At 39.8% G+C, this 24,742-nt stretch overlaps 1 protein-coding gene across 8 annotated transcripts in view; it reads right to left on the reverse strand.

The window, feature by feature from the left end:
* The window catches only part of LOC115205107 (glutamate receptor 2), a 67,908-nt gene extending 46,009 nt beyond the window's left edge, over nt 1-21,899 (reverse strand). For 3 of the 8 annotated variants that reach the window (XR_003880551.1, XM_029770762.1, XM_029770765.1), the window contains exons 1-2: nt 21,439-21,899; nt 21,116-21,256 (exon numbers count right to left, since the gene is read on the reverse strand). Coding sequence is in view for 7 of the 8 variants with exons in the window: in XM_029770762.1 (XP_029626622.1) it covers nt 21,116-21,256; nt 21,439-21,559 (262 nt within the window). In the remaining variant the exon portion in view is untranslated. The remainder of the gene's footprint in view (nt 1-21,115; nt 21,257-21,438) is intronic. The other 5 variants (XM_029770759.1, XM_029770761.1, XM_029770763.1 and 2 more) reach the window with 4 other exon arrangements.
* Between the last annotated feature and the right edge of the window lie 2,843 nt (nt 21,900-24,742).

Raw genomic sequence — 24,742 nt, forward strand, 5'->3', positions numbered from 1 at the left:
GAGATAGATACTTTTGCACCTGTTTCCTCCAGCATCTTCACAAAGTCCTTTGCTGTTGTTCTGAGATTGATTTGCACTTTTTTGACTAGGATTAAATGTCAGAAATTGTGAAAAACTGAGTTTAAATGTAGTTGGCTAAGATGTATGTAAACTTCCAACTTCAACTGTATGTATTAACCTTATGTATTCTGAGTGTTTCCTCATGCTATTTTGTATGCAAAGCTTGATTGTGTAAATTCTGCATTTCTTCAGTTTGTGCAAACTGTGGGCAAGAATGAATAATTCCAAAGTCGCTCGTTCCCTCGTTCACTATTTAGAAAATATCCATGTGAACTAATAATAGCATATGATGACAATGGTTTTTATAATTTCTCAGCAAATCATAGCCTAATGGCAGGCAGGAATCTAGCTTTAAGTAGGCCTACATATATTCTACAATTAAATAATAAAACAATTAAAAGAATTAAACATGAAGTAGCAAGTTAAGCTACATTGCCATAGACCTAATATGTTGACCTTTAAGTTCTTGGTTAGGCTACAATAAAATGCATGAGCTTTTAGTTAATAGTAGCCTATAGGCCTAATAGATACAAATATAGAAGCGGCTCAGATGTAGCGTAAAGGCTTAATACTAGGTAGGTCTATTGATTGCACATACATGAAAGGGATGTCAATATTTAGACTAATAATCTAACTATAATATAATTAGCAGTTTAAAAAAAAAAAAAAAATTCCTTGCTTCGCTTGTTTATACCATTGCAAACTTTTTAGGCTATTTATATTCAACTATCAAGTTTTCAGAAGTCACAGAGACATATAAACATCTTCCTTCTATGATTAGAGGAGATTTTCTGTGTGTAAAATGGTGACCTAACGACGCACTGAGCTATTCCAGATTACGAGCGATTTCATGTGCAACGTTAATAAAGACGGTTTTGGGAAACGGCTCGGAAATGTTAAGATGCTATTACGTAGTTTTAACGATAAACTTAGCTTGAAGATGCTTTAGGAAACCGGGCCCAGGACAGGAGGACACTCTAGAGTGTTGAGGCAACATCTGCTAGCTCAGTAAACTGTGCCCAGAGCAGGTAGGCACAGACAGTGGAAGGGGAACTTGCTCTGTGAGATTGAGTGCTAAGGAGTAATCTATTAAATTGAGTCATTACCATAACTTCAGAGGGAGAGTTGTGTGTTCAGCCCTAATTGACTAGCTGTCTGCATCTCCCTGTGAAGACTGTCCAGGCCCGTACTCCCCTGCACCCCAAGCATGTCATCTCATTTCAGCTTGTTAGACGTTCATAGTAATGATGGGTAATTGAGTTTGGAGGTCACCACAGATATTCACTTCATAACAGCCAAAGATGTTAGTATGATGTGAAATGATGTGTGACTCAATAGAAGTAAAAAGGATATTCACATGCAAGCATGTTTTCAAAGGTTGACTTTAGCCAAGCTATTGTAGATTTTTCCAGATCTGATACACCAGTTAGTGGTTATAAACTCTGGTCCTGGAGAGCTACAGGGAGTAGCTCAGCACCTACACAATTAAACCAATGCATTACAATCAAGATAACAAATGTAAAATCTAGTGTGTATGTCAAATGTATATAGGTTCAAAACTTTTGTGAAACAGCACAGTTAAAAATATATGACACATGGAAATCAAACTGGATCAGAAATAGGGTGGAGAGGTTTAGGGTAGAGGAAGGACAGGACTAAAAACAAACAAAATATAACTATTGTAAAATAGATTGTGTCCGTAAAATGTATGTGTCCGTAAAATGTATATAGTATGTATAAGTTGGAAGTAGAAACCTAAGTGTTGTTGTTCGTTAGTTTACTCCAATTAGGGAAGGGGTGGTAGGGTTAGCGGAAAATAATAAAGGAAAATATATTTTAAAAGGTATGTATGTGTGTGTGTGTGTGTGTGTGTGTATTTTAAAGAAAAGCAAACATTTTTGTCCATTAAATTAACATCAAATTGATCAGAAATACAGTGTAGACATTATTAATGTTGTAAATGACTATTGTAGCTGGAAACGGCAGCTACTCCTGTGTTCCAATGGCATGTTGTGTTAGCTAATCCAAGTTTATCATTTTAAAAGGCTAATTGATCATTAGAAAACCCTTTTGCAATTATGTTAGCACAGTTGAAAACTGTTGTTCTTATTAAAGAAGCAATAAAACTGGCCTTCTTTAGACTAGTTGAGTATCTGGAGCATCAGCATTTGTGGGTTCGATTACAGGCTCAAAAACGACCAGAAACAAAGCACTTCTGAAACTCGTCAGTCTATTCTTGTTCTGAGAAATGAAGGCTATTCCACGCGAGAAATTGCCAAGAAACTGAAGATCTCGTACAACGCTGTGTACTACTCCCTTCACAGAACAGTGCAAACTGTCTCTAACCAGAATAGAAAGAGGAGTGGGAGACCCCGGTGCACAACTGAGCAAGAGGACAAGTACATTAGTGTCTAGTTTGAGAAACAGACGCCTCACAAGTACTCAACTGGCAGCTTCATTAAATACTACCCACAAAACACCCGTCTCAACGTCAACAGTGAAGAGGCGACTCCGGGATGCTGACCTTCTAGGCAGAGTTCCTCTGTCCAGTGTCTGTTCTTTTGCCCATCTTAATCTTTTATTTTTATTGGACAGTCTGAGATATGGCTTTTTCTTTGCAACTCTGCCTAGAAGGCCAGCATCTCGGGATGCTATTTTAATGGACCAAAAAAATGTGTTTTTCTTTCAAAAACAAGGACATTTCTAAGTGACCTCAAACTTTTTTAACGGTAGTGTATATACCTGTATATTTACTTACAAAAGTTTTTTAAAGGTACCCAATGAACCTTGACTGGCCTGGACTAGAAAAAAAACCCTGCATGTCCAGTATTTTAAAACACAGCAACACAAATCACTGTGAATCATTGAAAACAAACAACAGAATCACACAACAGAATCACACATTTTATATTTTCAGTATTTGAATTATAGTTCACACATTTTTATGATTTTTAGTCCAGGCGTAGGCTGAATCTGCACCCAGGAAACAAAACAGCACAGTACATTGTGTTTTTGTGCTGTACATTATTCAAACAGCTATATTGGTCAGCCGTGGTCAGGATCGTGAGCACCTCATAAAATGATAGATAGGAACCATAAAATATGTCAGTGCTATACCGGCTCCGGCAATCTGTACTGTATAACCTTCAGCAGTGACACTAGGAGAGGGTAGACCCTAATGAAGTATATTTAACTGTCCCAATTAACTGGCCTCATTTCCTCCTCCATGAGTGTCGCTTTTTAGAGTGTCGCTTTTCACTTTTCAGCCACTAGATTTGAGAAGCAGACTGTTGGACTGTGTTTCTATCACGATCAATCATACTTGACAGATGAAATTCGCTCAAATGGACTGCAGCTAGACATATATTGAAGTATAATTTTTTTGTTGATGGGGAAATACATTTGTTTATTTAGGCCTGTTCTGTTTGATGTGGTGATGAAAAGGCCACACCAAATCTATTGCTCCTTTTGGTATTTGAAATTAATCACACTTGTCATCTGTATTGTTGTCACATTTGTTGTTACTTGTCTAAATATCCTCTACCTGTCTTTGAATATGTTAATGTTGCCCTTTAATTGCAAGTGTTTGAGATTGAATTAGCCCCAGACAAGCAGCACTGACGAGACAAATGATTCTCATTGCACAAGCTAAACACACACACATCATCAGTTCAGTCCTGGCGGAATAGCTGTTAGATATAACTCTGCTCTACCACTCTGGGCCGATTTCCTGATAGTGATGGAACTTATGCTGCATTTAGACGAGGGACGCAAAAACCGTCATACCAGTCGGCATAGCTGGACAAGAAAGCAAGAAAGACGGTGACGGCAAAAGCAAGTCAGCACGATGGTATGCGTTGCCATTGTGATTTCAGTAAACAAAAAGTGCAAAACAACATCCGGTAGAAAACAACGCTACGGCATACAGCAAAAGTTAAAATATTTTAACTCTGGCGGAAATTCACATCTTCCATGGCGGCTGAGGGCATTCACCGCCAGCCACAACGGCATTTATCGTTGTGCTCTCATTGAAAACAGTAACATCCGGTTTGCTGTCTACCTTGTACCATCAAAACGCATCATTAGGCTTACGAGTGTTTTAAATATGTATACCTTTCCTTCAACGGCCAAAGATGTAACATTCATTTCGCAAAACGCCACACAATGAAAACGCTCACTAAGTACGTAGGTTGAGGCATGTGTCGAAACTTAAAGGGTCGAAAGGCAGGCAGCGCTGCTCTCAGATCAGCTTTCTCCCTTTCAAATCTTACCTTATAATTTGAATAATTCCATTATATGACGACGAATCAGATTCTAGAGAAATATTATCAACTATGGCTGAAAATATTGAGGAGTCTTATTCTAATGCGTAGCCTACCCTAATATAATGCTAGTCAAACAATCCTATAGTACTGGTAACAAAATCTGATGGGATTTTTCTATTGTATTTGTGTATTGGATTTCTATAGGATCCTATAAAAAAATTGTTTTGGGTAGAATCCCATAGGAATCCAACAGGACTGGTTCCAAAATCTGATAGGATTTTTCTATAAGGGCTCTACCAGAAATCATGAAAACAGTGTTGACTTGCCTATAATAAAGGCACATATATTTAGCAATAACAAACAATAAAACACATTTTTCATCTGCAATAACAATACAGTGACTCAAAAAACAACATACAAATGGCTACAATTTAGCCAACCGGTCAGCTGACAGGCAAAATGTGGCTTTTTAGCTAGCATAAAAACTAGTGCATAAAATGCTGTACAATAACTAACACATTGACAACTTCGCCATGACACATGGAAACTAAATACTGTACTGACAGATCTTTCTTTCAAGCATAGTGAAAGTTAGAATAATAATGTTAGAAAACTTGAGATTCTCTTCACAGCTACAGGTGGCAAGCTAAACTTGGGAGTTAGGCTAATTAACACTGCAGGCTTATGCTAGCTGTGACGTCATGAGCTACTCTTAAAGGGACAGGCTTTCTTACGGGCGAATAAAACACAAATTAATATAGAAGTGTTATTTCCAATCAACCAAAATGTTGTAATTAAAATTGTTGCATTGTACTGGAACTAATGACAACAAACTATAATTTAATGGGTTCAATTAAGAAAAAAGTTCCAATAGGATTCTGATAGAGGTGATACAAAATCTTATATGATTGCAAGAATTGAATAGGGTCCAATAGGACTCATTTTGATTTCCAATAGAAAAAAGTAGTCAAATGGGATTCTGATAGAGGTGACACAAAATCCTATAGGATTGTGAGAATCCTATTGGAAAAGTCACTAATCCTATAGGATTTTCTGACTAGGGACTAAATAAAGATTTGGCACATTACTGTGTTGTTATCAACCATAAAATATATTGAGGCAAAACTTAGAGACAGTAGGCTAGTCTACATTTAGCAAAAATGGAGCTCAATTTAATGAACATGAAATGGATTTCAATATAAATATATAGGTCTATGTACCCTATACTGTAATTATCTGTGTAATGCAGTCATCTCAGTTTTCATTTGATTCATCTTTTTATCCTTCACTTGTTTGTAATGATGGTATTTTTTAACTATGTATTTGTAGTCAACTTTGTTCTGAAGTTATCGGCAATCACAAAGAGACAGATAAACATCTTGATTGTGTGTTTAGTGGAGATCTTCTGTAGCTATATAAACTACAAAAAAGGCCCCAAAGGAGACACTTAGCTGTTCTACGAGTGGTCTGAGGCAGTCGGTAAATAAAGCATTTTCAAGTGCAACTTTGGGAACAATGGTTTTGGTAAACCGCTTACAGATTTTTACCAATGCTCCTACAAAAGGTTCTAACAATGAACTTAGCCTTAAGATGCTTTTGGGAAATCAGGCCCTGGGTTGTGCAGAGAAAGCCTGAGGACTTAACTTTTGGTTGAAGATGCACTGGCACGTCTTTTCACTTGTGTGCTCTCCAAACTCACACTAGTTGAGAGCCGTTTGTTTTCACAATGAACATATTTCTGGTTGCTTTCACAAGTTAAAGAATATGTGTTAAATCCATATGCACTACAATAGTTGCTAGCGTTTCACCATTCCCTTACCGTTTATTGCAACATTGAAGGCATTTCTGATTTATGTTTGATACAGGCTACATTGTTACATTTTAATTAGCCTTTTCTTACCATCCTGAGTGGACGCGATGTTTATAGTGCACCTGAGTGTTCGCAACACTCACAAGGTGGAAGTTGTTAAGATAATTTTATTTTGGTAAGATGTATTTGTTTGCTGTTTAGTCCTGGGAGCTTCTCAGTCTTTGTCTTGTCACTGTGAACATGTGCGATTTGATTCAGCGCGCATAGATGTATGCTCCTGGCCTGTGTGCCAGAATAGGTGTGGCCAAATGTATTTAAGTGCCCATTTGGGTATGCTATCCTCATTTGGGTTTTGGTAATTGTTAGGGGAGGCTGTATTCGATCCTGGTAGACTCATTTTGTTGGTAAAGACAGGTTTTGCGTGCTTATAGGGTTTTTGCTTTTGAAGACTACATTTTGTGTGCTGATAATTTAAAGTCAGCAGTTTTTATTGTAAATGTGTCACCAGCACTGTGCAATGAAAACCAACCACCTTTTGTACCTAAACCTGCATCCCTCCTTCTGAATCTTTGTCCTTATGACTGCTACAAGGCTTTTACGAAAAGTGGATTTGTCACTGTTTGCAAGCTGCAGCTGTAAGCCACCACCCGTTCCCTGCGCTGCCCTGAGTATGTGTCACTTATCTATACTGAACAAAAATATAAATGCAACATGCGACAATTTTAACGATTTTACTGAGTTACAGTTCATATAAGCAAATCAGTCAATTGAAATGAATTCATTAGGCCCTAATCTATAGATTTCACATGACTGGGCAGGGACACAGCCAGGGGGAGCTAGGCCCTGCCAATTATAATTAGTTTTCCCCCACAAAAGGGCTTTATTACAGACAAATACTCCTCAGTTTCAACAGCTGTCTGGGTGGCTGGTCTCAGACGATCCCGCAGGTGAAGAAGCCTGAGGTAGAAATCTTGGGCTGACATGGTTACACGTGGTCTGTGGTTGTGAGGCCGGTTGGATGTACTGCCAAATTCTCTAAAATGACGTTGGAGGTGGCTTATGGTAGAGAAATCAACATTTAATTGTCTGGCAACAGTTCTCGTGAACATTCCTTCAGTCAGCATGCCAATTGCACGCTCCCTCAACTTGATACATCTGTGGCATTGTGTTGTGTTACAAAACTGCACATGTTAGAGTGGACTTCTATTGTCCCTAGCACAAAGTGCACCTGTGTAATGATCATGCTGTTTAATCAGTTTCTTGATATGCCAGACCAGGCAGGTGGATGGATTATCCTGGCAAAGGAGAATTGCTCACTAGCCAGGATGTAAACAAATGTATGCACACCATTTGAGAGAAATAAGCTTTGTGTGCATATGGAACATTTGTGGGATCTTTTATTTCAGCTCATGATACATGGGACCAACATTTTACATTTTGCGTTTATATTTTTGTTCAGTACTGCACAGGCTGATTCCTGCTCTGAATTGAATTCCCCTATGGCACAGAGGGAAAGCGTAGTCTGTCTGTTTTTTTAAAGTAGCACCTGAAGCTATGTTAAGGATGGTGGGAACCCACCAATTGAATCCTAAACAGGAAATAACCTCAAGTAAGTGAGAGTCAATGTGTCTCTCTGCCAACCAACCTCCCCTAACTCATACGTATATGCACACATAAATGCACACTTGGATATGACCCAAATATGCATGTCCCTGTAAAGTATGTGAAGTCTCAAAATTACACCAGAGCATACGATATCTGGGTATCAACCATTGTATACAATCACCCTTTACACATATTATCTTTGTCTGTGGCAGATTGGCAAACATCCTCTCTCTGTCTCTCTCTGTCTCCCTCTTTCTCTAAATAAAGAACAATGTTATGGCAGCATGTGACATCTGTTGGGGCATCTATAACAGTCGAAAGACAGTTTTATGACAATAACAAATGTGCTACTACCATAACATAGCAGCAGAGTGAGGGTCAACATCAAAATGACAATATTTGCTATCTAAGAACACGAAACAGACACTTTTGGAAACGTGTCTTATATTTTCGCAATTTGCATCCTTGCCATTATACCTGAGATTTAAAATAATAATAATAATAATTTTGTCTGTTCTTTGATCTCTCAACTGGTGATGCCCATCGAGGGAATCTCATTTTTATATTTTCTTCCTTATTTATTTTTCACAATTTAACTCCACATCAGTAATCAAGTGTACCGAACGTGGATAGTATGACACATAGCTAGATGAGCAGAACATAGCTGAGCTTCTCTCCTCAGCCAACTGTAGGCTGATCGTGCTCTTGTTTCGTGTAGCAGTGTGGCCATGAGGTGGCTCGAGGGGACCACTGAGGTTGAGTGAGGCATTGTGGGATTCCTTTGGGTCTGGGGGTCAGGGGCTATTCCGGCAGCTGCTCTGAAGCAGCACAGAAAACAGAAGACTTCAGTCCCTGACAACACCCACCCTCTCCCGTCCCTCTTTTATTTCCCTCAGTCTGTTGGGTATGTGCTATGTATTGGTTGATTGTATGGGTGGGGGAAGGAGGGTGTCTGGTTGAGAGGGAGGGTCTGCTATAGATGGCTTCACATGAAGAAGAAAAAACCTCTATGGTAGATGTCCCTTGATTTCCTCCAATTACTTTAAACTGACTCTGCATATTAAACGAGAAGTAAAACCTCAGGAAACACATTGCCATTTCATTCCATTTTGCACATGAAACATAGATAAAACAATGATTTTCCAAAGCAAAGGCGTAAAGCAAGACCAGACCACACTATGTGGTTGTATGCACAGGCAATATTTAATTCAAAAAAAGACAATACTGTATTCAAAGCCACATTGATTCTCATCAAGCAAACCATGCATCCTTTACGCATAGGACCACAACACTGAAGCTTGTAGAGATGCTGTTAGACTACTCATTCAAGGGTTTTTCTTAATTTTTTCTATTTTCTACATTGTAGAATAATAGTGAAGACATCAAAACTATGAAATAACATATATGGAATCATGTAGTAACCACAAAAGTGTTAAACAAATCAAAATATATTTTAGATTTTAGATTCTTCAAAGTAGCCACCCTTTGCCTTGATAACAGCTTTGCACACTCTTGGCATTCGCTCAACCAGCTACATGAGGAATGCTTTTCCAACAGTCTTGAAGGAGTTCCCACATATGCTGAGCACTTGTTGGCTGCTTTTCCTTCACTCTGCAGTCCAACTCATCCTAAACCATCTCAATTGGGTTGAGGTCGGGTGATTGTGGAGGCCAGGTCATCTGATGCAGCACTCCGTCACTCTCCTTCTTGGTCAAACAGCCTGTAGGTGTGTTGGGTCATTGTCCTATTGAAAATCAAATAATAGTCCCACTAAACGCAAACCATATGGGATGGTGCATCGCTGCAGAATGCTGTGGTATCAATGCTGGTTAAGTGTTCCTTGAATTTTAAATAAATCACTGACAGTGTCACCAGCAAAGCACCCCCACACCATCACATCTCCTCCTCCATGCTTCACGGTGGGTACCACACATGCAGAGATCATCCGTTCACCTACTCTGCGTCTCACAAAGACATGGTGTTTGGAAACAAAAATCTCAAATTTGGACTTCACTGGTCTAATGTGTATTGCTCATGATTCTTCACCCAAGCAAGTCTCTCCTCCTTATTGGTATCCTTTAATAGTGGTTTCTTTACAGCAATTCAATCATGAAGACCTGATTCATCAGTCTCCTCTGAACAGTTCATGTTGAGATGTGTCTGTTACTTGAACTCTGAAGCATTCTAATAAACTCTGAAGCACTCTAATAAACTTGTCCTCTGCAGCAGAGGTAACTCTGGGTCTTCCTTTCCTGTGTCGGTCCTCATGAGAGCCAGTTTCATCATAGCGCTTGATGGTTTTTGCGACTGCACAAATTTTACAGATTGACTGACCTTCATGTCTTAAAGTAATGATGGACTGTCGTTTCTCTTTGCTTATTTGCGCTATTCTTGCCATAATATGTACTTGGTCTGTTACCAAACATGGCTATCTTCTGTATACCACACCTACCTAGTCACAACACAACTGATTGGCTCAAACACATTAAGAAGGAAAGACATTCCAAAAATGTACTTTTATCAAGACACACCTATTAATTGAAATGCATTCCAGGTGACTACCTCATGTAGCTGGTTGAGAGAATGCCAAGATTGTGCAAAGGGTGGCTACTTTGAAGAATCTCAAATATAAAATATATTTTAATTTGTTTTACACTTTTTTGGTTACTACAGGATTCCATATGTACTATTTCGTAATTTTGATGTCTACACTATTATTCAACAATGTAGAAAATAGTAAAAACAAAGAAACTCTGGAATAAGTAAGTGTGTCCAAACTTTTGACTGGTACTGTATATAAAAGTAAGTTTCATTCATATACCAACACATAGGTTTTGTCCAAGCAGCACTCTCTTTAATGATGTCTTGGCATGTTGGTATGTTAGCTACTACTGCTGTATAGAAAGACTGTTTCATCCAATGAGCCAGGTTGCCAGGGAAACCAAACTCTTTCCCTGTTTGCTTGCGCTGAATGTCACACATACTGTAAGTAATGTGTGTGAAAGCTTACTTCTTCAGTGTTGTCTGTTAATTTGTGCATATAAAAGGATGGAACAACAACATTACATACACAAGGAAAAGGGATAATGTATGGACATATGGGGAGACATTCCATTTAATTTATAGAAAGGCATACTGTGGACAACGTGACACTTGTACCCTGATGTTGACTGATTTCTGGCGTTCTGGGTTTGAGACAATATCTGTTGTCCAACGATTTGGCAGTGTTGATTAGAACAATAAATTGGTTTGTAAGAATAAGAAACGGTATCCCATTGTTAACCTATATGTCCTGTGTTACACTTCTTTCTGTCGATTCTACCCAAAATAACCCCAAAGCCTTATTGGATATGATTGCAGTTACATTCAGGGCACATTGTCTCAATTATACCTGCTCAAATTGGTTTATCATGCATGCATGATGTAGCATTCTCATTTCATTGCTATGGTGCTGTAAAGACACCAACAACATATAATTGGTCAAACCATTTAACACATATACAATATATTATTTTCATGCACTAATGCTCAGAATAGATCACAACACATGGCTAGACACAAATTAAATCGTATGTTAATTCCAAAGGCCAATTTTCCCTTTGTCACCATGGCTACCATAGAGCTATACTAATCAAGTTATTATGATGTTGGATCGTTACTGAAAGTTGATTGCGCCGTCGTGCATCAGTCATTCCACTTGTTGCGCTTTGGGTAATTTGAAGAACAACACCACCGATGTCAGGGAACGTTCAGGTGCGTAAGCCTTACAGAAAGACAAAGGAAACTTCAGTCTACTCATCCATCAATGGAGAGCTAGTCAGGCACCACGTTGCTATGGTAACAGTGGCGCAGACTTGGCTGTGTCGAGCTACTAAAACACTGTGAAATGGGTCGTATATGTCTCTGATATCAGATTTTTGTTGACTCCCTTTCCTACAGTACAAATACTGTATCACCCATCAACTTTACGTTACAGCAAACCATACATGCATGTGTTTTGGGTTAGTACAGGTGGATATAGTTTGACACTAACGTTTCAAGGACCAAATGAAAACAACCCTGAAGAAGGGTAACATCCATCCTTCAGGTCCCACTGCATTGATAAACAACATAAACAACAACTGGAAATGAAGTGTGAGAAGAAGCATGCTTCGAGGGCTGTCCTCTACCTCCTCTAACCAAGCCTTTACATGCATGTCCTGTCTGCCACCGCAACTGTGGTCAGTCGTACTAGAAGCCTTTTATTAGCTGGAACACAATTACTTCTAGAGGCGAGCGGAAATCGAACTGTCAGATAATTTATGCATCTCCCCCCACTCTCTCTCCTACTCCCAGTCGCTGCTTAGCCACAGAAGGAGAATAAATAGGTCTTATAATAAATAGACGGAGGTGGGGGCGGTCAACTCTGAGAATGAAAGTACTGTAAAGCACTCGTTCTCATTGTACTGGTCTGTGTGACATATCTACAAGCTTCTACATGTTTCTGAAGTCTCAAATGGGAGGAAATCTACAGTACCTCTTCAAGAACAGAACACACACACACACACACTTTCGCTCTCTGTCGCTCTCTCTCGCTCACACACACAACCAGCCACCCTTTCTTCCCCTCGCAGCAGGTGCAATCAGAAATCTTTCCCCGCAACTAGTGACAGATACAACAGAGTTACCGCCTACCTACGGCATTGCAGGGTTCCACAGCAAAAAAAACACCCAAGGTCTCTTTAATTGAATAGGATTGAATATCACTGTCAAGTACAAGGGGAGGGGAGCAGAGTGCTGGTTAGCTAAGCATATCGTGACAGAGGAGACCCCCCCCCCCCCCTATCGATTAGACCCCTTATGGTGGTTTTGGATAGGTATGAATCATCCTGTCTCCTTTAATGGATCTTGGTTGCTCGGCTGCACACAGATACCTTGTCTATCTCATATGTGGCATTACGTAAGCCTGTTTTTAATAGGTTGCTTGAATAGAGAATAACACAATTCTCACAATTATTTTCTATGTGTGGCTGGGTTTCCATTGCCCACTTTCTCTGCCCATCATGATCTTTCACTCTGCTCTCTCTTACGCATGCACACACACACACGTCATGTTTTTTGATGAGAACAGTTAGGGGAGAGTGGGCTAAGTTGAGCCATTTTTTTACATTCATCATTACTCCGTCAAGGGAAATATATTATTATTTCTAACAAAGATATTTAAATATATTTCAAGATGTTGTGTATAATCAGAATTCATGTAAAAATTGAAGTTTTTAAAACATAGCTTGTCCAAAAAAAGTGGTCTCTTTGCACATCTTAAGCCTACAAATTTCTTCACTGAATGAAATATTACCACTACCTTTTGTCTATCTTTACTTACCAAGCACAATCGCTTTTGTCTTTTAGTAATTTTAAGCATATTTTAACACAGGCTTAACACCTAACAACATTGTAATTGTTTTTTTTTGTGTGGTTTTTTTACACTTTTAACATAGGCCAGGCCCTGTTACCTCATATCCCAGCGACAATGGCTTGCATTATGCCTGGGAAGAAAACATTTCTATTTGATCAACTTGCCATTGACTCAACTTACCCCAAGGCAAACATTTTGACTATATTAGCCCACACAGCTAAAAATATGCACTTTCATGCTAAGTTTAGGGCCTCAAAATGAAGATTATATAGACCCCAACTTTGGTTTAGACACAAGCATCATGAAACCTCTAACACAAATTAATTTGACTTGATGAAAATCAGTTTTTTGGACCCAACTTGCTTACCACTTTTTCCATGTGGTTTCTTCCTTCAGACTCCATGAATCGAGGACATCTTCCAAGATATACTGCTCAAAAAAATAAAGGGAACACTTAAACAACACATCCTAGATCTGAATGAAAGAAATAATCTTATTAAATACTTTTTTCTTTACATAGTTGAATGTGCTGACAACAAAATCACACAAAAATAATCAATGGAAATTCAATTTATCAACCCATGGAGGTCTGGATTTGGAGTCACACTCAAAATTAAAGTGGAAAACCTGATCCAACTTTGATGTAATGTCCTTAAAACAAGTCAAAATGAAGCTCAGTAGTGTGTGTGGCCTCCACGTGCCTGTAAGACCTCCCTACAAGGCCTGGGCATGCTCCTGATGAGGTGGCGGATGGTCTCCTGAGGGATCCTTTCCCAGACCTGGACTAAAGCATCCGCCAACTCCTGGACAGTCTGTGGTGCAACGTGGCGTTGGTGGATGGAGCGAGACATGATGTCCCAGATGTGCTCAATTGGATTCAGGTCTGGGGAACGGGCGGGCCAGTCCATAGCATCAATGCCTTCCTCTTGCAGGAACTGCTGACACACTCCAGCCACATGAGGTCTAGCATTGTCTTGCATTAGGAGGAACCCAGGGCCAACCGCACCAGCATATGGTCTCACAAGGAGTCTGAGGATCTCATCTCGGTACCTAATGGCAGCCAGGCTACCTCTGGCGAGCACATGGAGGACTGTGCGGCCCCCCAAAAGAAATGCCACCCCACACCATGACTGACCCACCGCCAAACCGGTCATGCTGGAGGATGTTGCAGGCAGCAGAACGTTCTCCACGGCGTCTCCAGACTCTGTCACGTCTGTCACATGTGCCCAGTGTGAACCTGCTTTCATCTGTGAAGAGCACAGGGTGCCAGTGGCAAATTTGCCAATCTTGGTGTTCTCTGGCAAATGCCAAACGTCCTGCACGGTGTTGGGCTGTAAGCACAACCCCCACCTGTGGACGTCGGGCCCTCATACCACCCTCATGGAGTCTGTTTCTGACCGTTTGAGCAGACACATGCACATTTGTGTCCTGCTGGAGGTCATTTTGCAGGGCTCTGGCAGTGCTTCTCCTGCTCCTCCTTGCACAAAGGCGGAGGTAGCGGTCCTGCTGCTGGGTTGTTGTCCTCCTACGGCCTCCTCCACGTCTCCTGATGTACTGGCCTGTCTCCTGGTAGCGCCTCCATGCTCTGGACACTACGCTGACAGACACAGCAAACCTTCTTGCCACAGCTCGCATTGATGTGCCATCGTGGATGAGCTGCAATACCTGAGCCACTTGTGTGGGTTGTAGACTCCGTCTCATGCTACCACTAGAGTGAAAGCACCGCCAGCATTTAAAAGTGACCAAAACATCAGCCAGGAAGCATAGGAACTGAGAAGTTGTCTGTGGTCCTCACCTGCAGAACCAGTCCTTTATTGGGGGTGTCTTGCTAATTGCCTATAATTTCCACCTGTTGTCTATTCCATTTGCACAACAGCATGTGAAATTTATTGTCAATCAGTGTTGCTTCCTAAGTGGACAGTTTGATTTCACAGAAGTGTGATTGACTTGGAGTTACATTGTGTTGTTTAAGTGTTCCCTTTATTTTTTTGAGCAGTGTATTTGTTGAAATTACACATTTTGTGTATGGTTTCCTAGAAACAAGGGTGGCTAAACATACCCCTTTGGCTCCACTTACCCCACTCTCCCCTAATAAGAAATAAACCTACAACAGCGTCCCGATTCAAAGCGAAAAAGTCCTCTCCATCAGAGGGGTAGTGAGCTCGGCATCCAGTGTTGCTAATGAATGCACCCCTACAGCAACTATCCCTATTAGAACAAACAGAATAAATCATATGCGTTTTCCAAATTGATCCAGCATCAAATTGACTATACAAATATTGTGATACTGGGGCTCCTGAATGGCGCAGCGGTCTAAGGCACTGCCTCTCAGTGCAAGAGGCGTTACTGCAGTCCCTGGTTCAAATCCAGGCTGCATCACATCTGGCCATTGTTGGGAGTCCCATATGGCAGTGCATAATTGACCCAGTGTTGTCCGGGTTTGGCCAGAGTAGGCCCGTCGTTGTAAATAAGAATTTGTTCTTCACTGACTTGCCTAGTTAAATAAATATGACATTTTAAAATATATCAAGACACTCTGTGGACATGGATTTATGACTTGTTTAACACCTTCATTTCCACACCTTTTTAAAGGAGTACTAAGGATTTCACTGCATTTAACGTCTTCCAAATTCTGAGCTAAATGGTGACCAGTGCATATTAAGGGGTAAAACCAGACAGAGAATTATGATGCATAATGAATATGCTGTTGCTGAACCCATAGCTATAGAATATATTTCTATGACTGAACCCACTTATGGAATGCATTGTATTACATATAAGTTGCTCTGAACACAAACATCTTCCAACTGACTAAAATAAATATACGGCCTATGATCTGTCCACCACACTTGTACCTCTGTAGTCTGTAGCCTACAAATGTGACAGAATTGGATCAGGTGAAGTGGGAAATATTAACCTGGTACTAGATTTGCTTGTGCCGTCTTGCCAACTGGGACTAGGCAGGACAACGTATCCAGCATTGTTTTTACCTTGTGTTATAGATGCTGTTCTGAAGTGTAGCTATTTATTATAATGGGGATAAGTCTCAGATGTCAAGGACTGATGGTACATAATCATAATTGTGCTCCATCTCTGCCATCTCCTTGGAAAAGAAGTGCTCTGCCTTCAGAATCTCGATTGGAACAGGGACTGTGAGTAAATAGTTGTCGCTACAGTGCCTTCTGTCCTTGGGTGCACCGTAGCCTACCTACAGTTTGATAAAGGATGAACGATAATGGATGTGCATAGGAGCCAGGAGTGTTTTTTTTATCAGATCCTAGATCAGATTAAAGATAATCTTTATTTGAATGAACACATCAAGATCGCTCCTGTGGGATAAGGGTGACATGTTGATGTGGTGCTGAACTAGGAATAGGATGAAGTTGACGCTGATCTGTGACTTTAACTTGAGCTACAAGTTATTACAGAACACGGCTGAGTCCTCTCACTAGTTGGACATATAGTAGCAGCCTGCAAATGCAAGAAAGCAATAACATCAAGCTCATTATTGCTTTGCTCATCTAACTTTCTTTGACGGACAAGTTACATACAGTGTATGCACTGTGACTCCATATAGAGCACATCAACGTGAATAGACTTGACCTCGCTGCCTCGGAAGCAGTGAGCGGGCTAAGCAATGTGATATGAGACAAGAGGAGACGACTTAGACTAGACTTGAAGTCTTTGAACAAGTGTGTAATTGATATTTCAGCGTAGTTTAAAAAGACAAGCCACTTACAGTATGTGTGGATGGAGGATTATTAAAAGGAGAGGAGTAATGTGTGCCAAATGGCACCCTATTTCCTATGTAGTGCACTACTTTTGGCCAGGGTCCATAGGGCTCTAGTGCACTACATAGGGAATAGGGTGCCATTTTGAATGCACACCAGGTTAAGGAGAGTATTCAGGGCAGGCTAATGTCCACAGAGGGCTGTCTAGCCTCGATTTATGAAAGGTCCAACTTCCTAGCCTACTTTAATAATAGGGCGTTGGGCCTCCACAACCCAGAACAGCTTCAATACACCATGGCATAGATTCTAAAAGAGTCTGGAACTCTATTGGAGGGATGCAACCCCATTCTTCAACAAGGAATTTCATCATTTGGTGTTTTGTTGATGGTGGTGGAAAACGCTGTTGCAGGCGCAGCTCCACAATATGTTCAATTGGTTTGAGATCTTGTGACTGAGACGACCATGGCATATGGTTTACATCATTTTCATGCTCATCAAACCATTCAATGACCACTCGTGCCTTGTGGATGGGGGCATTGTCATCCTATGGGGGCATTTTTATTATTTTTATGTCACCATTATTTTACCAGGTAAGTGGACCGAGAACACATTCTCACTTACAGAAATGACCTGGGGAATAGTTACAGAGGGGAGAAGAGGGGATGAATGAGCCAATTGGAAGCCATGGTAGACAAAATAATGACCTGCCCAGCATTTCTAATACATGACCCTAAGCGTGATGGGATGTTAATTACTTAATTGTGTGGAAGCACCTGCTTTCAATAGACTTTGTAGCCCTCATTTACTCAAGTGTTTCTACACTGAACAAAAATCTAAATGCAACATGTAAAGTGTTGGTCCCATGTTTCATGAACTAAAACAATAATTCCAGTAAATGATCCATACGCACAAAAAGCGTATTTCTCTTTAGTTTTGTACACAAATTTGTTTACATCCCTTTCAGTGAGCATTTCTAATTTTCCAAGATAATCCATCCACCTGACAGGTGTGGCTTATCAAGAAGCTGATTAAAGAGCATGATCATTACACAGGTGCACCTTGTGCTGGGGACAATAAAAGGCCACTCTAAAATGTGCAGTTTTGTCACACAATACAATACCACAGATTTGTCAAGTTTTAAGGGAGCGTGAAATTGGCATGCTGACTGCAGGATTGTCCACCAGAGCTGTTGCCAGAGTTGAATGTTCATTTCTCTACCAACGTCGTTTTAGAGAATTTGACAGAACGTCCAACCGGCCTCACAACCACAGACTTCGTCTGGTGGCGATGGGGTTATGGTATGGGCAGGCATACGCTACGGACAATGAATACAATTTAATTTTATCAATGGCATTTTTTATGTATAGAGATAATGTGACGAGATCCTGAGGGCCATCTGTATTCCCAGTCATGTGAAATCCATAGATTAGGGGCTAATTCATTTATTTCAATTGATTGATTTTCTTATATGAACTGTAACTCAGTAAAATCTTTGAAATTGTTGCACTTTGCATTTATATTTTTGTTCAGTATATTATTTTGGCAGTTACCTGTACATCATAATGAGGTCAGATGCAGGTAAATGTAGGAAATTACAATACGATGAGTCAACCGGATAGATAAGGGACTTTTGATGGGTTAAATCAACAATTTCTCACATGCAACATTGTATCTCTTCTAGGAGTCCCCAGAGAGGGAGTGTGGATTCTTTTGAAAGAGGTCACACACAGTGGCCGCCTCCATCCACTCTCCTGGAGTTGGCAGCAGATCCAGAATGTACCAAATGCACTCGATGATGGCGCAATGTAGCTACGGCAGGAGTAGGTTCTCCTGGCATTGCTTTCATACATCGTAGACGTACCACTCTGGCCCAACACGACTTTCTTGAATAAAATTGTACAAGCTCTTGTGTTTTCTTATGGTCACTATAAAAGCCTAGCCAACAATATCCCAGTAAAGGAATTATTATCTGACTCATTGCATAACCTGTACAAAATTGTCTGACATTTTCTCAATCTACTTCATTATGAATCAGCTTATCCCACAAGGCATACTTGTAAGGGAAGCTTATGCCTTCAATTTGGCCTGGATTCTACTGTACTTTGGGCTACTATACAGCTTGGTGATTTAGCTAATCAGAGTGTATTTCATCTCAGGGATATCATTCGTTCTATTCATGAAACATGTCCCATTGACTGGTTACATTAGGTAAAACAATGTACAGCAAAATTATCAATCTAATTTTAATATGGCTTCTATAAATTTCTCTGTGCCCAGTTTTAATGGTGCTTTCTCATCTGAAAATGTATGTTTTAAATATGAAGGGAATTACTCTAATGCCTTCTAATGTATAGTGTCATCTATTGGATTAAAAGAGTAGCATATACAGTCAAATGCTTGAGAAGAGCCACTCACTCTCTAATAATATGTTCACATACAGGAAACACTATTTTACATTTTATATATATATATATATTTATGTATTGTATTGCTAAATGTGCTACCAATTATTATGAGTGTTTTTTAACATTGGTTTATATGAGTTTGAATTGGTCCATTGACCAATTCATTCACTAAAGGCAAGGTTATCACATATCTATCACAGGAGGCTGGGGCAGGGAGGATGGCTAATAATGGCTGGAATGGAGTGAATGGAATGGTATCAAACACATGGAACCATGTCCTTGATACCATTCCATTCCAGCCATTACTAGGAGCCCGTCCTCCCCAACTAAGGTGCGACCAGCCACCTGTGAGATCTATTGTCCCTATTTTTTTCAAATAAATGATGACACCTATCAATAATAGGCTACAGTAGGCCTATGTCCAAAGAACATGCTTTCAGCATTTTCCCTACCGAATAGTTTAGAAATAATTATCCTAAAAGTTAAAACTTTTTTAAAGTGCATATGTGCATAATAAGTGAGGCAAATGTGTAAGTTACAATGATTCCATCTGCTTCTTATTTACAGTAGACTACTTACTGAATGAAGCCATATGTAACCCTACTGCATAAGAACAACGTCTGACATAACAGTTATGGGGATTGATGTTGTTGCTTAGAACCCAAGCGGTGACTGACACGTCGCTGTTCTCTTGATCCAGCGTCATCAGGCATCTGAAGCGTTGAGGTTCTTCAACACAACAAGCTTTTATATGGAAAGTGTGGAAACGGTGATTATAATCAATGCACATGGTCTAAAAATATCCTTGAGTTTTGATATAATATACCTCAGAGACGTTTTTCCAAACGAACTGTCGCTTGGCAACAGCTAGATGAAATGGGGAGCCCACCCATTTTAGAGCGGCGCACATTAATAGCTCAGTGAACAGATCAAATCGAACCTATTATTTTTAAGTATTAAATATTGTCAGTTTATATATATATATATATATATATATATATATATATATATATATATATATATATATATATATATTGTTTCAGTTGATTGTTCTATATATATATATATATATATATATATATATATATATTGCGTTGAAGAACCTAATAACATAACGAATGTGGGCCAAGAAGTGGTAGGCAATAGGCTGGTCCAGAAGGCTATAACCTCCTCTCAATGCCCAGAGGGAATAAACCTTAATGATTGAATTATTACACTTAGCCTATCTTTCTCATCCACAGAACTACATGTAATGCATAGGCTACCTAATACCTCGTTCCTTTACTAAATACGGTTAATAAATGCCTATTAAATATGTGAAACAATAAACTCATTGACGGGCGTGAATGTATTTTAACCTAGGTTATGTCTATCATAGAGATGAAAAGCTATTGCAAATAGTGACAATAATTGACAAAAGATAATACAACTGTCTTGAATTTGATTAAAATATGAGATTACAATGGATACTCCCAGTGCCTACTTGTCATGCAAGACATTATGCGCGCCTGTGTCAATGGAGCAGCGCTGTGACTTACTGTTACTGTGGAAACCAACTTTATCTTGTCATTTCTCACACAGAGAAGATGAACACTAATCCGCATAATATCTTATTTTACAAACAGCCTACTTGTCCATGTCTTTCCACAACATATGTGGTTTCATCGACTTAAATAAGTTCACAAATTACGCGCTAATTGAGTGGTTCCATGCACCGTTTCTAAGTAGCCTAAATGAATCCATCAATTGATAGTTCTGATGTGTTTTCTATTTGAAGGGGATGAAAATTGATTTCATCGTTAACTTTGTAAAGAGACCTGAAATAGGCTACGTTTGTTACTTACAACAATTGGTGACGGCAAAACTGTTTGCTACTTCCAGATTGTCAATATGGGGCGTCAATCTGAATTCGGGTGTGCCGAATTGAACCATTCCTATCCGAAATGCACTGTACTCCTGATCAGCACCCCTTGGAAAGAGTCCACCTGTAATAGAAACAATTGGACATCTCAATATACTTGTGTATAGCATATTCCAAAATGTTATATTGTTGATTCATTTGATTTAATTTGCATGACCAGCTTTCATCATGCATTGGCAAAATCACTAGCCTATGTTCCAAAAATATAGTCGATCCTTGAAATTAACGAATTTGCTTGATACATACCAATTTGTACACTTTGAGAGCCACCAAGCACCAAACCCCATAAAACAGGTAAAACAAAAACCGATAAATGCATTTCCATGAAAGAAAGTGCCCACATCCACCCAAGAATGGAGATATTCATTGTTTCTCAATAATAGTCTATGTTAGATCCGAAACATATCGGCGAATTGATGTCAGGAAAAATGCACTGGTGACTATTTTCTGCAGGTGGTTTTTTTGTATAGAAAATGAGGGCTCCTGCTCCAGGTCCAGCAGTGAAGGAATGCTATAATGTAAATTAACCGTCTCTTCCGGTCCTCCTCCTTGCGCTGTCCGCCTGCGAGTCGTAGATACCTCCTTTAAGCACTGGAACAATGCTCGTCTCCGCTCCGTGTGCTGGAGATCCTCTCAGCATCATGGACAAGCGACGAATGGTAATGAGAAGCGTAAAGACACGAGAGGCGGCCGAGCGTGCGCTCCACTTCAGTGCCTCGCGACTCATTACTGTGTGTATGTACATGTTTATTGAGCATGTATGTAATAGATGAAATATGTGCCCTTGACTTTACATTTTTGAACCAGCTACAATTCATGGCAAACCATAAGGCAATCTCATTATCTCAGGGGTTTGCTTCCTGTTATACAAGTCATTATTGAGGGTTCAGCCCTCACTGTATCACTCTGCACTAACATGGAAAAGTATGACATTAACACATATTGTATTAACCTGTGTGTGCCCTGCTGATAATCAGACTCAGTCACAAAAAAACTAACAAAAAATCATGTAGTTAAGCAAATAATAGCCATGCCAGTTTGAGTGGCATCTTACTTATTCCATGGGTAGTGTGTGCCATCCTCAAAAGCAGGTAGCTGTGCCAGCTATTGACCAACGCCTGCTTCTTAGGCCTGAAACATTGATGCATTGTTGTGTCTATATCTCGGAGACATTTAAATTGCACTTGATGAACTAAACAAGATTCACTTTATCTAGCTTGTCCAACAACAAAAAAACAATACTGTTGCATACCTTCCAACCAAAATATAAGGAACGAAAAACAAACTGAAGATATTCATGGTTGAATCAAACAGGAGCTCCCCTCCAGTCAATAACGGTTTGTACAGGCTGACATTTAGATGCATTCCACTTGTAGCTCGTCGAGTGAATCTTGTCAAGGTGTGTGTGTGTGTGTGTATGCGAGTGGGTGTGCAGGTATGTGTGTGTGCGTGCGTGCGTGCGGGTGTGCGTGCGTCCATGTGTGCTCAACTGCCCGTGTGTGAGCATGAATACGGGTCTCCTTCCACTCCCATCTCGCTGGGATTAACCATCAAATGAATGCGCTCTTTACCTTTGATCTATTGCTTGTTTTCCACTATTCCATGCATACTAATTGGAGCCGAATCTGTGTGGCGCTTGTTATTGCCTTTTTACACAGGGTAAAATGGAACAGGAGCTCCCCTCCAGTCAATAAAAATAAATGTCATCCTGGTTCCCCAGTTTATGATATACAGTGAGGGAAAAAAGTATTTGATCCCTTGCTGATTTTGTACGTTTGCCCACTGACAAAGAAATGATCAGTCTATAATTTTAATGGTAGGTTTATTTGAACAGTGAGAGACAGAATAACAATAAAAAAATCCAGAAAAAGAATGTCAAAAATGTTATAAATTGATTTGCATTTTAATGAGGGAAGTGCTGTAATGATATGCTATGCGGTTCATAAGGATAGCCTTGGCAACACATTGTCAGCCAACATAACGTGTAGTGTAAATCATTTGAAAAATCATTACTTTATTACATTGCTCAACATTTTCACATTTGTCCTAATTAGTTAAAGCAATTCATTTGTATCCGCTCTCGGACTTTGGCTGCATATTTTCTGACGTTTTCTTCAAATTTGAAAACATTATAAAGCCACGCCCATTCCCTGCAAAATTGCATAATGGGCCCTAAAAGTACAGAAATAGTGTCTACTGGGTGTATACTTCGTATTTTGGCAAATGTAGTACGACATCCAGGAACTTTTAGCATACTAAATCTATCCATACTATGACCAATAAGCATACTACATACTCAATTTATGTCACAAATAGTACGGTTAGTATGAGTATTCGAACACAGCTATAGACTGTTCTCTCTGCTACCGTGCGGCAAGCGGTACCGGAGCACTAAGTCTAGGTCCAAAAGGCTTCTTAACAGCTTCTACCCCAAGCCATAAGACTGCTGAACAGCTAATCAAATGGCTACCCAGACTATTTGGATTGTTCACCCCCCCCCCCTCCGCTTTTACACTGCTGCTACTCTTTGTTTATTATCTATGCATCGTCACTTTAACTCTACCTACGTGTACAGTGGTTCTTCCTGTAAAAGTTGTGTCATATAGCAGCACAGCTTGCGGGCTACCGCACGCTAGTGCTGGTTTGACAACCAGCGGGCATCTTTGAGAAGCATTTTACAGGCTTTAATATTGGCTGTATTAGAGAATTTCAAACCTTTTTTTGTAAGAACATAGTATATGGGATTGATTTTAAGAAATGTAGCTTCATTAATTTGATTAATATTATGGTGTTTCTATTCCAAGAAAGGACAATATGGCGCTGTATAATTGACATCAATTACCTTGCCCCCACACATTGACTCTGTACCGGTACCCCGTGTATATAGCTTCGCTACTGTTATTTTACTGCTGCTCTTTAAATATTTGTTATTTACCTTTTTTACTTAAGTTATTTTCTTAAAACTGCATTGTTGGTTAAGGGTTTGTAAGTAACTTATCGGTGCATGTGACAAATAACACTTGCTTTGAGTGTGTCTTTGCCACCACCATGACACAACCATCTTTCAGAACCTTGCCCACAGCTGGTTCCCCTCAATCAATCACAACAAACAAACCTCTTGCAGGTTGATTACAATAACTACAGGCAGATATGAGAAAAATGTAATTGCTTAATTTATGTAGATATTCTAAACTAGGGTTTTGATCACTTTCAAATGTAGTAACAGGTCCATGTGGAATAAACAACCCTTTACATAATACAATAGAAGCAGTGTTAATTTAACAATGTGCACCTTTCATTCTCATTCCCAGCTGATACAGATACTGTGCCTATCTGCATTTTGTCTAGTTTTAATGGGACTACCTTGGCAAACATACCTTCCTGTGTGGTGTCCCGTCTACAACAACAGTTCCCTGATCTTGGTGCAGAACATGCAGGGTTTCTCCATCCCCATATTAACTGATACTAAATCAATTCAACAATAATAATAAGTAAAAGTAAAAATAGTCTGGTAAAATGTTGAAAATGAGTGCCAGGTCTCTCTCTATTC

Source organism: Salmo trutta, chromosome 13 (assembly GCF_901001165.1).
Source record: "Salmo trutta chromosome 13, fSalTru1.1, whole genome shotgun sequence".
In the NCBI taxonomy this organism is placed as follows: Eukaryota; Metazoa; Chordata; class Actinopteri; order Salmoniformes; family Salmonidae; genus Salmo; species Salmo trutta.